Source organism: Phlebotomus papatasi, chromosome 1, assembly GCF_024763615.1.
Source record: "Phlebotomus papatasi isolate M1 chromosome 1, Ppap_2.1, whole genome shotgun sequence".
NCBI classification, from domain to species: Eukaryota; Metazoa; Arthropoda; class Insecta; order Diptera; family Psychodidae; genus Phlebotomus; species Phlebotomus papatasi.
Window position 1 is genome coordinate 94,070,788 of NC_077222.1, and position 16,668 is coordinate 94,087,455.

The window sequence follows — 16,668 nt, forward strand, 5'->3', positions numbered from 1 at the left end:
CTAGACTTTTTTCATTTTCGAATACCTATGTTTTGAAGGTGGTCGAGATGAATATTTCGTCCTTGGATGCCTATATCCGAAAAACATTTGGATATCGAATTTTCCAAGATCAAAGTTAAACCATTTTCGAGAGCCTATTTTAGAATCGATTTGCTTAAAGGATGTTTTTGAAGGATCAAGAAATTTCCTAATCTTGACAATGCCATATGACAAATTAAGCGTTAATCTCAGGCGAGATTTTACAAAAAAGTGTTCTGAAAAAAAAGTGGTATTGTTAGAAATTACACATTTGACATTTCTAGCAATTCACATAACAATGAATTTTATTAAACAAATCAACCAAGACGGACTGCATTTGACTTGTCAGGTTTCTAACTCACGTGTGATAATGCAACAAAAATTACAGAATGGCTGCATTGGAAACCATGTGAAAAGATTAATAGCCAAAAAGCATAAGCCAAAACCAAAAACCATGTGAAAAAATAATACATGGAGAGCTCTATCTCATGAGTTCAAGCATTCCGCAAAGCTGGAACGCTTTACTATCTCTTTTTAATCTTTTCCGAAAACCGCTTGTCGATATCTCTTACCGTTTTCTCTTCAGAAATGATTATACGATGGACAGGACAGAACGGGACAAACGCAAAAATTGATTTTTAGCTCACATGATGCTCGAAAGACTCGATCCGGAATTTTTCAAGGTCAAAGTTTAATAACTTTGGAGAGCTTATTTTTCAACTGATTTCTTTAAATTTGATTTTTTTGAAGGATATTGAAATTTCCAATCCGGTTGCATCGAACTTAGAGTTTAGTTAATCGGTAAAGTGTCCGTAAATGATATACATTTCTATAACTTACTTTTTCATTTGTTCGTAATGCTTGTTACTCATGCTAAAAATTCTAAAATGTAACTTTTTAGGCCATTTCTTCTTATTTCGGAATGTTTTTTTTTACTTTATGAATCAATTGAATTCAATTGATGCAAAGCTGGGACGCTTTGCCACCTTTCTTTAAAGGGAACTAAGCCTTATCTTAATGTAATTGAGCTTCACAAACCAAACTGAGAAGCTTAATTACATTAAGATAAGGCTCAGGTCTATCTAAAAATAGGAAAGAACGCACTATTTCAAAGGTGCAACAATTCAAAATTATGGTACTTGCCCCTGTGTTTTATGTTGTCAATCAGGGGCCCATCAAGCCTAATAAAAAGTGAAGCTATTTTTCACTTTTCATTGTAAAAATTTTGCACATATTGCACCGCGCGCAAACAAATTTGCTCGTAGTTCTTGTATTATTTCGGCAAACGATATGAAATATGTATTTTTAGATAGCTTTTAGTACACGATTTCGAAATATATCGGACTGATAAGTCAATTCTCTTTAGGATTAAACTTCCCATTAGTCTTCAGTGGCTTTATGCAAAAACGTATGGAAAAATTAAATGTCGAAAGGCCCCTGTGTCAATACAAGTTGAACGATACAATCGACAACAGTATTTTGTTTAGTTTCTGTGCTCTCCGTGCTCTCCACTCCGAATGCAATACTGTGTCCTTCACGTAATGATCTAGACACACTTACGACTTAAGCAGAGAGACGGTTTAATGTAATTATAATCAAAATAATAATATGAGTGAATTCCCATCAGCTTCCCACTAACTAAGCCGTTTTTCTGCTTAACCCGAGAGACGGATTATTAAAAAACTGATGGAAATGTATTCTGATCATTATGTTGATTACAATTACGTTAGGCCATCTCTCTACTTAAGTCGTAAGTGTGTCTAGGGCATAAGGCTTGAAAAATAGGACTTAATTCAGGCTTTAATAAGGATCTAGTCAGACAGAATATTAATTCGTCATCCCAAAATTTTATATTTTTGAGAGTCAAGCATATCTAAATTTAATCGAAGACTCAAAGTCGATATCCCTCACCGTTCAGTCTTTATAATCAAAAAGGTAGACAGAAAAGAATTTGCAAAGAACAATAAATGAATCGGAAAAACAAACTCTCTATTTTTCTCATAAATCTTTTGGGTTTAGTAAAATATGTTCTATCAAGTGTGCTACACAAATTTCTTCCTCATTAAATTATCACGCCGTAAAATCACGATAAATTTGAAGTATTTGATTAATTTTAACGTGATTTGAGCTGAAGATAGTCAACTTTTATGACTTGTATATTGAAATATTTCGATAATGGCCTTACAATATTCCCTCGCAAAGGGACGAATGAGTAAATCAAAAATGCTGTCACGCGCTGATTTCCAATAGATAACTTTGTGAAAATGTAATATGTGGTCTATTAAACTTTCAATATGCAACTCACGCATCCACTTCATTCATAGCTAATTACTAATCAGTGTAATTAATATTTAGTACACCAACTTCATTAGCGTCCCTCAAGTTTATTGACAAACCCCAGTAGAGTGTGAAAATTGGGACTGATTATCATTAATTTGGCAAAGACTTTCGGTGGGAATTGATTGAAAAGCAGCATCTCCAAACAATTTTCACCCCCGTAATTTCCTATAAATATCAATTCTCTCCCCCTCGCCCTTTCAGATGAATATACTCCACAGAGTTTTCCCTGATAATCAATGTTGGGAGAATGGGAACTATAGACAGGACTTCATGAATTTACAAAATCCTCTCCCAACCATGGAATTTGTGTGCAAATGAGTAAAATGTCTATGAAAATGATGGAGAAATTTACGGTATGGAGAAGGAAAAATACTTTACATGGTTTGATAGCATCGAGAAAACATCAAATACTCCAATGAAGGCTATATATCGTGGTAGAGCAGAAAAAAGGAAGACATATTGAAGAGAAAAGAAAAACCAATTTGAATATGTAAACATTTTTACCTTACAAAAGGGAGTTGAGAACATAAGAAGCTTTGCATTATCTTGCACAGTTCTTTTTCACCATTTCTCCCTTTTCACTTTGGTTTTGAAATATCCAAAATATCGTTGGCAAAATATCATTATCCCTTCTTATAGATTCGTGCAACCACACGCTATTTTCTCTCTTTCACACGATTTCCTCCTTTGATATGCCGCCTTCCTCATGTTCCTCTTCTTTTATTCACATGCTTACCCTCCCACTGGATCATTTTCGGAATGCTACATACATACATATATATATCCTTGTGGGGTGGCTCTCTGGGTGGAATATATATACCCCGCATGGAATTTTATTGTTTTTGCTTACTTTTTTTCTTATCCCTCCAAGGAAAACAAAAATTTCTATGTTGTATTCGGCAAAAAAAAGAAGTTGCTAATTTCGAAACATTCTGCAAAGTAAGAAATTTTTCTGTTCAACTTCATCAAAGTTCTTCTTTTCTTTCGACAAATGAATTTAGAAAAAAATTTAAAGTTTTCAACTTTTGCTTGTGCAGCATTTGTGATACATTTTTTTTTAGAAATTCATTAAACTGAGAGTGATACTGGTATTGAATTCCAGGGCATATAGAAGAATTTCATTCACTTCAATGCACTTTTCTAATTAAGTAACACTGCTGCAAAATTAACTTTGAGGATTTTTTTTAATGACTACACACGAAAAGCTTTTTGAATATGTTTTTCTTTTCTCTTTTGAATTTTTCATTAATTAATTACAAAATGTATTTAGATCTAGAAACTAAAAAAGATAAAATTCTTAGTTTCTTTCTCTGTTCATGGTGAAACAGAACTTTTTCACTAAGAGCTTTCTATGCACACCATGGTGACTAAAAAGATTTGCACTAAATATTATTTTCACATATATTTTGAAACCTAAAAGAATAACTCTTGAGTCCTTTAAAGGAATTCTGCAACAGTATGACAATGTCATATGATAAATTCAAAACTTTTAATGTCGTAAATTCGGAAAAAGCATTTGCGAATTTTATTCATATCAATTACTAAAACCTTAGCTTTCTCCAATCGTCAGTCAACACTTACTGGCTCTTAATGCTGTCCTGATCCCGAATTTACGAAGATAATTTGTCATATGACATTGTCATACCGTTACAGAATACCCCTACTGGTAATAATGTAGCAATATATGCTACTGACCCACAACAGAACAGATCATGCTGGAGTGCCCTTCATCGCCAGCATCTCGGAGTAGAGCCCCTTTGCCCATTCCCGGAGAGCCGCGAATCGAACATCATCTCAGCTTCACGGTTGAAGGCGGACTGAGGAACCGATTCGTATGTACCTTCGGAAGTTCATCGGACGCTCTCGACTCCATCTATCGGCGATATATTACTCTCTGAAGTTAGCCGTTATAACACTCCTCAGAGTCACCACCCCAACTGAACAGTGATTGGTACCGTTCGCTTAGAAGAGTCTTCTCAACAGTCCTACTACAATAATGACTTCGATACCATATTTTATAATGAGGTAATTTTGGTATTTTTAAATAGCCTCTTCCCACATAAACAAATTAGGTTAACGTCCCTTCAAGTGTTAAGACTTCTATTGGGAGAATCATCAGTCATTCCAAGTGAAGCAGTCAGTCCGTTCGGACGTGTTTTCCAAAAAATTGTTAATGCAATGAATTATTTCTGTAAAAAAACGTCTTTGTGCCTTCGAAGACTTGTCTTCGAGAACAAAAGATGAAAGCTACTTCGACAAGAGGAAGCTTCCTAAACCTTCCCCGGTACCGACGTCAAATCGTTTCGGCTCCTTGTCTGATTCAAATGACTCTAGCGACAATGAGTGGATGACCGAAAACGCCAGAAAGGTTAAAGCTAACGAGAAGAGGGTAACCCCATCATCAAGTATATCAAGGAAAGCCTTTTCCGGGGCAACATCAGGGACTTCCAATTCAGGGTAAGCAAACAGAATACAAAAAAAATCACTATCAAGTGTAAGACCATCGAGACGAATCGGAGCTTAGTCCGATTCGTATACAGAAAATAGGAACTTGGCCATTCCACTGATTTATGGCGAAAGAGGAAAAATCATTCAAGGTTTTCCTGTGAGGAATTTACGAATGAATACCAAGAAGAGGAGATCAAGCAGCTTCTGGTGAAGGTAACAATCAAACACATCCAAGAGAGTGCGTTCATCGTGCATTTCCAGAAAAGAGAAAAACTATTGTCCAGATGTTATTCCAAAAATTTTCCAAGCTTGACGGATTCCAGTCCGGTGCTGTCGATTCCGTAAGAAGAATGCTAAACTTACCGAGTGTTTCAACTGTCAGCAATTTGACCATGCCTCATCAAGATGTGGACACAAATCCATATGTATAAAGTGCCTCGCAGATCACCTATGTGGTGAGTGCTACTGCAAAATGCGTGAACTGTGAACTGTAAGGAGTACAAGGCCCGTCAGAAGATGATCCAGAGTGCCAAAGACCGCCATATTGGATAACAGCAGAGATTCATCCCAGCCTCTGCTACAATTGCTTGGTTCCCTTGGTTCAGAAATGGACAAGGCCCAACAAGATCTACTCCAGCCGTGGAAATTCCACAAACACGTCCACCATCAAACATCTCTGTCGGGATGAGCGTTACACCGATGCTCAACATATTTTTCAACACGTGGTGCAACAAAACACCAAAAATCGATTTTCATTATCATCTGTCCGTTCAGCCGATTCTACATAGTACAAACGCTTCTGGTGAGAGAACGGAAAGAGATATCGACTTGGATCTTAATGCAACAGAGTAAGGGCAGAATCACATTGACAATAAAATGCTCGTCATAGCCTCACATTTCGTTAATTTACGCATTTTCATAGCAATTCTCACGCAAATTTTCCATTACCGTATTACCTAATCTCATACTCGGTGGCACTAGGTGAAAATAGTATTATAGAATATAGAAAATTGAAGAAATAAAACGAAAATGCGATAAACGGTGAGCAAAAGAAAACTGTACGATTAATTTCTCTCACAGATTTTTTTGCTAACTGTTTATCGCATTTTCGTTTTATTTCTTCAATTTTCTTATACTATATTCACCTAGTGCCGCCACCGAGTATGAGATAAGTTAATACGGTAATTGAAAATTTATAAGATTGCAATGAAAATGCGAAAATCAACGAAATACGGTGAGCATTTTACTGTCAATGTTATTCTGCCCTAAAACAGAAATTTTATGTAAACCATTTAAAAAAGAAAGAAATATTAATTTCGATCGCGTGAAATTAATTGATTTTTGATTAATTGATTTGTTTATTGTCATCTCTATTTTTTCTCACCCCCCTGCGGCCATCGCCGCCTTAGCGTCGATTTCAAGCTCCAGGACGGAAACGTTAAAACACTTGTTTATAGACACAGTATGAAACACTAAACATTCGTCGACTTCAGAGTTCCCTCGATATTCTCACCGCTGGCAGCTTAGATCCAGGACCTGACATTCTCCATTGAGAGCACAGGAAATCTCAATGCCATATATTATTGACAACAAGAGGAGCCGAAAAATTCACTGATCGCACAAATCCTGTAGATCTTGGCACCACACAAAGCACTCACTTCCTTCCCGCCGCAACTACTCCTCTAACGAACCGATCCTGACCACTCCTCATAAAAAATTGTTCAGTCACTCTGTAGACATACATAAATTTTCCCAACCTAAAAAGAGTGCTCGAGCCAAGGATCGCGTCGAACCTATTTTATTCATTTCAGTTGCCAAGAACAGCTTACTTGACGTGATTCTATATGGCTCCGGCACACCTTTTAGAGATCGGTTAAATTTCATGAAATCAAAATTCACGTCCTTATATTTTTCATAAGACTTGCATAAGTCTATCCCACTCTTTCGGACTCAAAATTGGATTGAACTAAATTTAATTTGATGTGATGTTTAAAAGAAGAAGAAGAAGAGTGCAAAAAAGTAGGATAGACATATGCTAAACTTTTAAGATAGAAAGGGATGTGAATTTTTATTTTATGAAATTTACCTGATCTAAAAGGTGTGCCAGAGCTTTTACCTACAAAATTCATTTCACCATCGAATTTTCAAGCATTCCGAGTTGCAAGCCCTCCGAGGTTGCCTGTGACAATTTAGTCCTTTTAATACATGAAAAGTTGACTAACAGGGATAGAAATACATTTTGTTACTCCTTTTCTTGCTTCGTGGAAAGCTCTACAAAATTTTTGCACAAAGAATGTTTGACATTGCGTCGATTTTGATGATATTTTCCCTCATAATCTTGTCTTATTTGAATTCTTGGTGACAAATTCTTTCTTTATACAGGTACACTTTATAAATAAATGGTTTTCGGAATGGTTTGTTGCAATGACTTTAAATTAAGTGACCGTTAAAAAGTATGCATGATAGCGTCAACCTGTGGCCCATTATTTTTTTCGCAATAATCATCAATAATCTGTAAGGGTGGAATTCTAAAATATGAAAGTTCTTTCTCCAGTATATGAAAACAGGACTCTAATGTCCCCTTCCGGAAACATCAGTGAAGCACAGTAAGTGACTGACGCCTCCAGATAGTACATTAGTACCTTGTCTTCACATTCACCACGTCAGTTTCGCAAAGCAATGGATTGAATTCATTCTCTCTGCAGTATTCCATCCTTTACAGTTCGATAAAAAAATTTAATTTAAATTGAAAAAAAAAACAATTATTGAGTATTCAGTTCGTTTGCAAGCTTTTCTTGTTTATTATTCCGCTGCTGAATAAATTGTCATCAACTTATGAATCCATCTTTTCATTTTGTCATTGAAACCTTTTGAGACATTGTGACAAGTGGAAAATTGTGCAGAGTTCATATTATACAAATTTCTTCATCAAAAATACCATGGTATTTTTCTTATTCTCTGACAAATATTATTGTCTGCAATCCTCACATTGCAGTAGGATTTCAAAATGAAGCATTTTCTAGCATAAAAAAATTGCAAAAATCTATAAGAAAACCTTGGAAAATATATATTTCAATAAACTTCATCACACAATTTATTCAGGAATATTTAAATATTCATCAATTTGTTGATTTTTCAAGTATTTCTACTCTTCCATTGAATTTTCTCTTGAGACCATTTTCTAGATAAAAAAATTTCTCGCTCAATTTAAAATGACTACAATTAGCACAATGAACATGATTGAATGAATATTGAAAGACTTTTTTCAGCAAACCTCTCTCTTTCTTCATCACTCGACAAAATGTTAACAAACCAAACGTTGGAAATAAAAAAAGGAGAAGAGGATAAAAGTAAAAAAAGGAAAAAAGGATGATATTGAATTAAATCCAATATTTGATTTGAATTCAATGAGAAGGAGGAAAAAAAAGGAGACTATACAAAATTGACTGAAAGCAAATACTTGGACTCTTTTGAAGAAGAGGTAGAGGTAGACGTCCAGTTGAAAAGTAAAATGAGGAAAAGGAGAAAATAAAGTGAAAGAAGATAGGAAAACTATAGTGAAGAGGAAATTGCGATGAAATTGATGAAAATTAATAAAGACTCTCTCCCGCTACCTCTACTTTTTCCCTCGTATCTGTTTTTCCCAACCCCCTTCCCCATAGACTTTCTTATATCTACTATTCTGCCCGATATCCTAGTTCATAAATGATTCCTCTGCCTTTTTTCTAGCTCTATCTTTTTTTTTTGTTGCTGAACGGAAATAAATACAGAGAAAGTGTGGTATACAAGTTATATACATTTTCTGATATACTCACTCGGAATTGGAGCATAAATGTTCAGGTAGAGACAATCCTCTGATTGATTTTGCAAATGCTGAAAGAGTCTCTTGAGATATTCCAGTCGCCCCTTGGACATCCTCTCCAGAGCTGCTGTTTCATTTTTAATATCGGGCAATCTCTGTGGACATACTGGACCAAATCTGGGGAAAAAAAGGTGCAAAAAGCAGAAAAGAAAAATCATTTATTTTTTTTTCCTTCTCTACCGAAAAACTTCATGCATTCTATAGGAGCATTTCTCTGTCACTATTTTCTCATCTCAACTCCTCAACCTCAACCCCCCCCCCCTTCTGTAAGATAAAAAAAAAAGTATAAATACCCTACGTCCACCCCCATTTGAAGAATAACACGCTCATGGTAGATGAACCCATTCCTTTTTTGACCCACAAGAGGCCTTGTGTGTTGGCTCAACTTTTAGTTAGTAGATTATCGAAAGTAATTACATTGAGTGGAAGTGAGAGAACCACGTTTTTCTCCTCAATTTGATTGATATTGAAAGGCATTGAAGACGGGTCTTTAAGGAAGAATAATAGCTAAGTGTGAAGCGGAGGCATTTAACACTGAGAAGATAGCTTTTACAGGAAAAACTTCTCAATACATTTTATTACTCAAACAAAAAGAGAGAAGCACTCTATATAAGTCATCGATTTTTATTTGTATCCCATTATTTATCCATTTTTCAACTCAGAGGATTACTATTGATGAAATTTCGCAAATTTGTTATTGTTAATCCTGTCGAGGCTTCAAAAAATAAATATGTGTTGCCCAAAAACAGGCAACGTTAATGACAAGCGGACTTGCCATTATCAAATCCCCTACTTTGCATGAGGTAGGGGACAACGGACAAACACAAAAGTGGAGACTGTGGATTGAGAGACTTCTACGTCGTCCACCAGGAGAAAGACCTTCCCATTCGACGAAATCTGGTAGAAAGACTTCCTTCCACAGATTGAGTCTAGCCTCCTTCACAGATTTCTCAAATCGTTTGACAGAGTGGCAAAATCTCATGCGAGACTTCAGCCTTGTTCTTGGTTTTTTTGACGATGAAGATGCTTCGGTTCAGAAAGAACGTTAGACATCTCACTACCGGAAACTATTTATCTCGTGTGGAATCAGTGACGCAATAGACAAGACCGTTGGCTCTTGGGCGGAAAGATTCCCCGGCTCGACTTATACAGGCTTCAGACCTAAGACTTAGCTATATTGCTTAACTTCTCTAACTTCTTATCTATCAAGATTTTAAACCAAATAATCCCAACCCAAATAATCTGTTGGATTCTAAAGCACCAAATTAATCGGTTGTTTTAAAGTTTTGAGACCTTCTGGAACTGGGCTAAATCTCTAGTCTGAAGACGGTCTTATGGTTGTGAGTTCGAGTCCCACCCGGTGCAAAGATCTGAATGTCTGATTTAGGCAATTTTCACATGTTAATACCGTAATATAATGCACCGCCTTTGCCCAACAACTCCGGGAACATAGAAGAAGCATCCACAACACAGAAAGACGCTCCTGGATGGTCTACAATGGACTTAGCAGATTTTTCCAACACGGTATCAACAACAATATAACATAATATGATTACATTTCTAACAAATTTAATAATATAATAGTAATAATAATGGTGGCACAACGTTCCATAGGGGAACTAGGCCTTCCCACAAGGGAGTTCGGGATATCCATTATTATTTTTTCTTATACAGGGATGTAGATGTCAGTCCCATGTCCCGTGGAATCAAGTGCAGTGAAGCTCACTGGATGCAATTCGAACACCTTTAACGCGAGAAAAATTCCTGGTGACCCAAAGGGGATTCGAACCCGGGACACTTGCATCATAGAACAAGTGTTCTATCACTTGACCCATTGAGTGCAATAACAAAATATCAGAAGTGCAATAACAAAATATTTCCTCTTTTTATGAATAAAATTCGTACTTGAACCGTGGATTTTGAGAAAACTTTATGGTTCTAATATCCCAATACGATTAATAATAATAATTTGTCTCGTCACCTGTGGTGGAGTAATTCTTGCTAATGTAAGCCCAAATGGGGCTCACCTAAATAGAAGAATACAAACTTAGAGGGTGTACGCAATTGTACGAACCTTTCAATAAAATAAATAGTGCTTATTAATTTCCTACAAGATATTTCCCCCTTGGGTGTACTGGTTATGCTGCGACAATTACCTTTCAAAGAGATATAAAATGCCTGATAATCCCAATATGCTCAAGATGAAATGATAAGATGCAATACTGCTTTACCTATTGATGAGATAGAAAGAGATGAATGAAATAACCATTCCCCGAGCCGATGGGGCCGAAGGAGTAAAAAATTTTTCTCCTCGTGGGCTGTCCCAGGTCAAGTTGGCACCTATTTCGCCTTCTGGATTGCTTCGAGGGTGCTCTCAGTGGGTTTTCCAGGTGAAAATCTTCCTGATGAACTGCCCAATTCTTCCACAAGATTCCCCAGAAGACACCAATGCAGTGAGAAGCCGAAAATCCCAAGTACTGGAAGACACGAGGGGCTCCGCCACAAGAATAACTACTTTTCACTCTCTTTTAATTGTCTTTTCACCAAATTTATTTTCCCACCACCTCAATTACAAATTGTTCAACAAATTAACAATGTTTGATGATTAAACTTAATAAAAATTCCACTTTTTATGTAAATTTATGTAAATATTAAACAATGTTGCAGCCAACACACTACCTTGAGGTAGGCCATTTTTATGCAATCTCCATCTGCTTTTCTGGCCACGTAACTCTCTACTAAGAATCTGCGATTCTCTAATGGCCTCTATACACTAGAAAAATGTATGTCCATATTGAAGCAAATTCCCTACGCTTGTGTAGAGAAAATTGTCAAATGTGGACATAATTTTTTCTAGTGTGTGGAAGTCTTTAGAGAACAGCAATCATCAATGTGAGGTCGTAGTCGTATGTGAGTCCGCAGATTTTGGAAAGAAGATTTTTGTAGATTACTGTGTCAAAGGCTACCGAGAGGTGAACGAAGGCAACACTTGTAATTTTGCCTTTCTCAAACCACTAAATGTATAAAGTGAGGTTCACAGGGCAAATTATTGAAATAGTACTCGCACCCGTCAGCACTTTAGTGGTCGAGAGAAGTCCACTCGTACACCCCACAGATTCTTAAGTACGTGCAACGATTACTTTGTTATAAAGAAATCGTTACAAAAGAATTTGAATCTGCGAGGTATGCGAGTGGATTTCTCTCGGCCACAAAAGTGCTAGCGGGTGCGAGTGCGATTTCAATAATTTGCCCTCAGAACTTGACCAGTCCTGGATTTTCCAGAACGGTATCCAGCTTGGAAATTTCACACCTATGATGGTAAGATTTGAGTAATGACACAAAGTATAAGATCGCGAGTACAAGCTACCAAGATGAACTACCTCCGGGCGGTTAAAGGAATCATTCGTCGAGATCACGCAACGAACGTAGCCGTTCATGAGGAGCTAAGTGTCGACTAGTTGCTTCTTCTGGTTAAGACATAACAATTTCGATAACATGAACATATTCAAGACATAAATAAATAAAGATTCCCCAGAAAAGCTATGCAATCCAGGAGGCATCGACCTCGGGGTAGACCTAGGACAAAGTGTGGCTGAAAGCTGAATTAAATTCAGGATCATTCTTGAAAGCGCCTTGGGATTGACCGTGAACACCTTCCTAAAATAGCGGAGAATCGACAGGCGTGGGCTGCTAGCCTAGATGTTCTAAGCTCGCGACCCCAATAGGGATAAGCGTCAGCCTTCGGAATTATCACAACATGGGCTTTTCGTCACTCATTCGGTATGTTGTGATGATATAAGAAATAGTTTGAAAATCTGAGAATCCAGTCAACCAATAACTGGTCCAATGATCAATGCCAGCCGCTTTTCTGTTCATCATCGCTTTAATAACCGAAGTGAGGTCATCTTCACAAAAAGGTGCAGATAGGCGATCAACCTCTGCGGTGGCACTCATAATTATTTTTAGCTTAGCAGCAGCCTTGCTAATATTGCCATTCAAGAACAATTAATGGGCCATCTGGTTTTTGATGATTTGTGGAAGAGTTTTGTCGGCGATGGTGTCGTTGTCAAGGTGTCTTATCAACCTACAAGCTTGTATCATGTAGGTATCAGGTTTCGAACTCACGCGTGATAATGCCACGAAAATTCCAGAATTCCCCTACAGGAATGTATAGCTAGTGCGACATCCTCTCGGAATGCGCAACATCTCGTTGATGTGAAGCAGTTCAAAACAACGAGATATCCCGGTCTGAGGCCCAAAATTTTAAAGTAAATTTGCGAATCTGAAGATATAAAATATCACTTTTCGTAAACGTATTACGAAAACGTAGAAATAAACAGAAACATCGACTTGAAATATTCAAAAGACATTACTAAATCCTTCTTACAGATAATTTGGTACTCAATTCATCAAGAATCCTTTTATAATACAGGTGAAATCTAATTAAATATATGATATAAGGTAATTTAAAATTGCGCAGAATTAATAAAGAAATGCTAATCATCTACACGTGTAAACATCTCACTGTCTATAAACAAGGAAATATAATAAAGAGAGTACCAGAAATTCTAATGAATTAGCTAATTTCTCGGAATAAGAGATAATAAAGAAAAGATCGAAATGAATAACCGACAGAATCATCATACGAATAAATAAATTTAATTAATTCAGCTTAAATACTCATAGTAGCGGTTTGACGAATTTTGCATGTTCTATACACAAAAATAAATCTCTGAGATTTTCAATTTAAATAAATTGTGTGTACATGTTTTTCAAATATTTTCCAATGTGTTTATAGACAAAATTCTGTTTATCCTATCCAAGTATACAAAAACGACATAATTTTGAGCGTTCTCTGTTGAAAAAATTCACAAATGTTTTTCCCATCCAAATACCTCATCCGACCTCATCCTTGAACTTCGTTATCCTTTTTTTTCACACATTTACTTCCTGTCTTTCCGTCATCCATCACCATCCCCTCATATCAACAAATTGTTTGTTCCCCCCAGATAATTTTTTATTCAAGCTTCACCCACATCTTGAATAACAAAACACCAAAATCTTTTTTTCCCTGTTCTTTCGTGTATGACCAGGGAAAAAAAGGAGGTAAATTTTCATATATGGGGATAAATTTAGTCTGACAGAGTAAATAAAATAAATAAATAATGTAGTAACATTGTTTGAATTTGTACAAATATTTTGTGCCCCAAACCTCAATTTGAAGGCGCATGGGGATACAAAAAAAGCATTCTACATTGAGCAGAAGCTCCAGGCAGTTGGATTTCACAAGGGGTAGGGGGGGAGGTGGTATTTGATGAGTGCGAGCATAGCCAGGAAAAGCTCCACCCCAAATGACATAGCACACAAAATTACATAACATAAATCCCTCATTGAACAACACATGATAAATGTGCAAATGACAAATGTGGAGCAATCATTATTACAAAAATGTCGAAAAATGTTAAAGGAATTTACTAAATTTAACTACAAATTACCAAATTTGTGTGCTCTCATGGGAAATTTGACAGTAAATTACGCTGAAATATAATTCAAATTTTTCACAATTTCCTCTCTGTCATTCTCCCCTTTTTTTTCGCCTGCTTCTCTATATAGCATCATATCCTTCATCATCCCCCATCTCAGGGGTGTCTTCAATTTCGCCCAGATGGTACATTCACCAAAAAAAAGTTACCCCATGACACGGATATTATCGCGATGAAGCAGGGGTAAAATTAAGGGAATTTGCGGAAGGCATAAAGTTTTCCACGAGTGACTCTCTCTCTCCTCCTTGGGCGCAGGACAAGAAGTTGAAGTGATACTGTGCAACTTGAGAAGATTTTCTAAGGGGTGGTAATTTTTCAAAAAATAAAGACTCACCACCCACTTTGGGCACACAAACCACCATTTTTCACCCGCTAAGATTTCCCACTGTTTTACAATGCACAGAAGGAGAGAGAGAAAAAAAAACGAGGTAAATGGATAATTTTCTACATCCTTCTTTCTTTTGGCATAAGCTTGAGGTGAAATTTCTCATGGATATTTTTTATCGAGTCGAAGAGAGAGAGAGAAGCAAGTGAGGATGACATCCGAGGAAGATCAAAGAGATGGTACGATTTGTCTTGAGGCAAATTTGAACTTAAGTAGCACCTTTTCACCAAAAAGTCACGTTTATAGCATTTTTAACAAGCTTTTTCTTTCCAGGACTCAATCCCATTTTCCGAAATTTCCTTGCTCTTTTGCTTTTCTCATAGAATTCTCTCAGTTCTTTCAGTAAATTGTTAGAATTTCTGAATAATATATTTTTCCTGTTGTTTAGAATCCAAATAGATTACGTTATAAATTTGCGGAATATTTTATTTGTTATTGCACAATCTGAGAAGAACTAATTTGAAATATTGTCACATAACATATGAAAGGCTTTTCTTTAGGAAATTAAAACGTTTTCATTTTTACCCTGCAAAATATTTCCAATAAACGGTCCGCTTTCAATGACCAAACTAATTTTGAATGGAAAAATAAATTCAAAAATACAGAATGGATGTAAAGTAAATTAATTTTTTAATGAAAGTTTATTTATCGATTTAGTAATCATTATCTCTTGGTGTTTGACCCCTAACTTCAAAGAAACGCTCTAGAGAACCTTCAATTAATTCGATACAGATTAAGACTGTTGCAGTCGGGTTGAGAATTTGTAGACCTCTCAAGGTATTAACCCATTCGCACCTTTTACATATTATATTAATCACAAACTAGACGATTTTGAATAATTTATTTCTGCACAATATCCAAATTGCTATCGAGAATGGATTTTTAATTACTTTAGTCCTTCAATTTACTTAAGACAAATAGGCCGACAGAGATAGAAATAGATTTTGTTGTTTTTTTCTCGTTTCGAATAAAAAGATCTGTATTACAAGATTAACATAGGAACATCTTTTTTAATCAGAAGAAACATGTATGCAAAACGACTATGACCTATCCGAAATCTATTTAAAACATTTTCATCCCGTCAACTATGCAAATTATCTAAAACTGAAAGGATCTAATTGATTATTTCTTAATTTATTACTAAGTGACACTTTTGACTATATCACCTTATCTTCAGTTAATGAAGCTGGTTACGTTGATTATCCATTGAATTAATGAAAAAAAAAACAGAATAAGGTGTTTTTTTAGCAAAGTTCTTTTTTCATTATATTATTTCTTAGTACTTCCTTATTTACAATCGAGTTTTTAGAATAAAAAACAACTATAGGTTCATAACCATTTAGCACCCATTCAGATTTGTCGGATATTTCAAGATCTCTCTAACAAACCTATACATTCCTTAATCACTTTAGAAATACGCCATCTAGAATATTGTCAATATTTGACCTTGAAAAACCGATACTAGTATTTTTGAAAACTATTTTCGCAAGTGGACAAAATATTCAAAATGCAGGACGTTTTGAAAAAAACGTGTCGAAAAAAAGAGAATTTAGGATGAATAAAGCATCAAGCAGGATAATAAAGCATCAAGCTACCGAGACTTTGCGAGCTGCTCGAATTTCCAAGAACGAACTTGGCCTAAATATTCTATTTCGCAAGTTTCATATCTATATTTAAATTTGTCCATAAATCATCAAAAACATTATTGAAATTTAAAATTGATTAAGAAGATATTTTAAAGAATTATTACCATTTATACTATTTTTAGAAAATTATACCGATCCTTTACCGATTCTTTATCGATTGAGACCATTGCAATCGGATTTGGAATCTCAAAATTTTTCAATCCATTTGACTAAATCCGTTGAAAACCAGGCCTTCGAGGATGGTTTAACTTTTACATTGAATAATTAAAGATGGGGATCTCTTCGAAAGGTGTGCGGTATCTAAGGATGAAATGTTCAATTAGACTATGTAATCATACTATAAAGTCATACAGTAGACTTTCTCAAATTCGGGCATTTGGGACCAAAATTATTATTATTATTATTTATTAAATCACGTGTATTTCA

The 16,668-nt window shown here is 35.8% G+C and overlaps 1 protein-coding gene across 3 annotated transcripts in view; it reads right to left on the minus strand.

The window, feature by feature from the left end:
• The window catches only part of LOC129809771 (neuroligin-4, X-linked), a 161,297-nt gene that overhangs the window by 97,159 nt on the left and 47,470 nt on the right, over positions 1-16,668 (minus strand). For all 3 annotated transcript variants that reach the window (XR_008752673.1, XM_055859842.1, XM_055859841.1), the window contains exon 3: positions 8,622-8,785. Coding sequence is in view for 2 of the 3 variants with exons in the window: in XM_055859842.1 (XP_055715817.1) it covers positions 8,622-8,785 (164 nt within the window). In the remaining variant the exon portion in view is untranslated. The remainder of the gene's footprint in view (positions 1-8,621; positions 8,786-16,668) is intronic.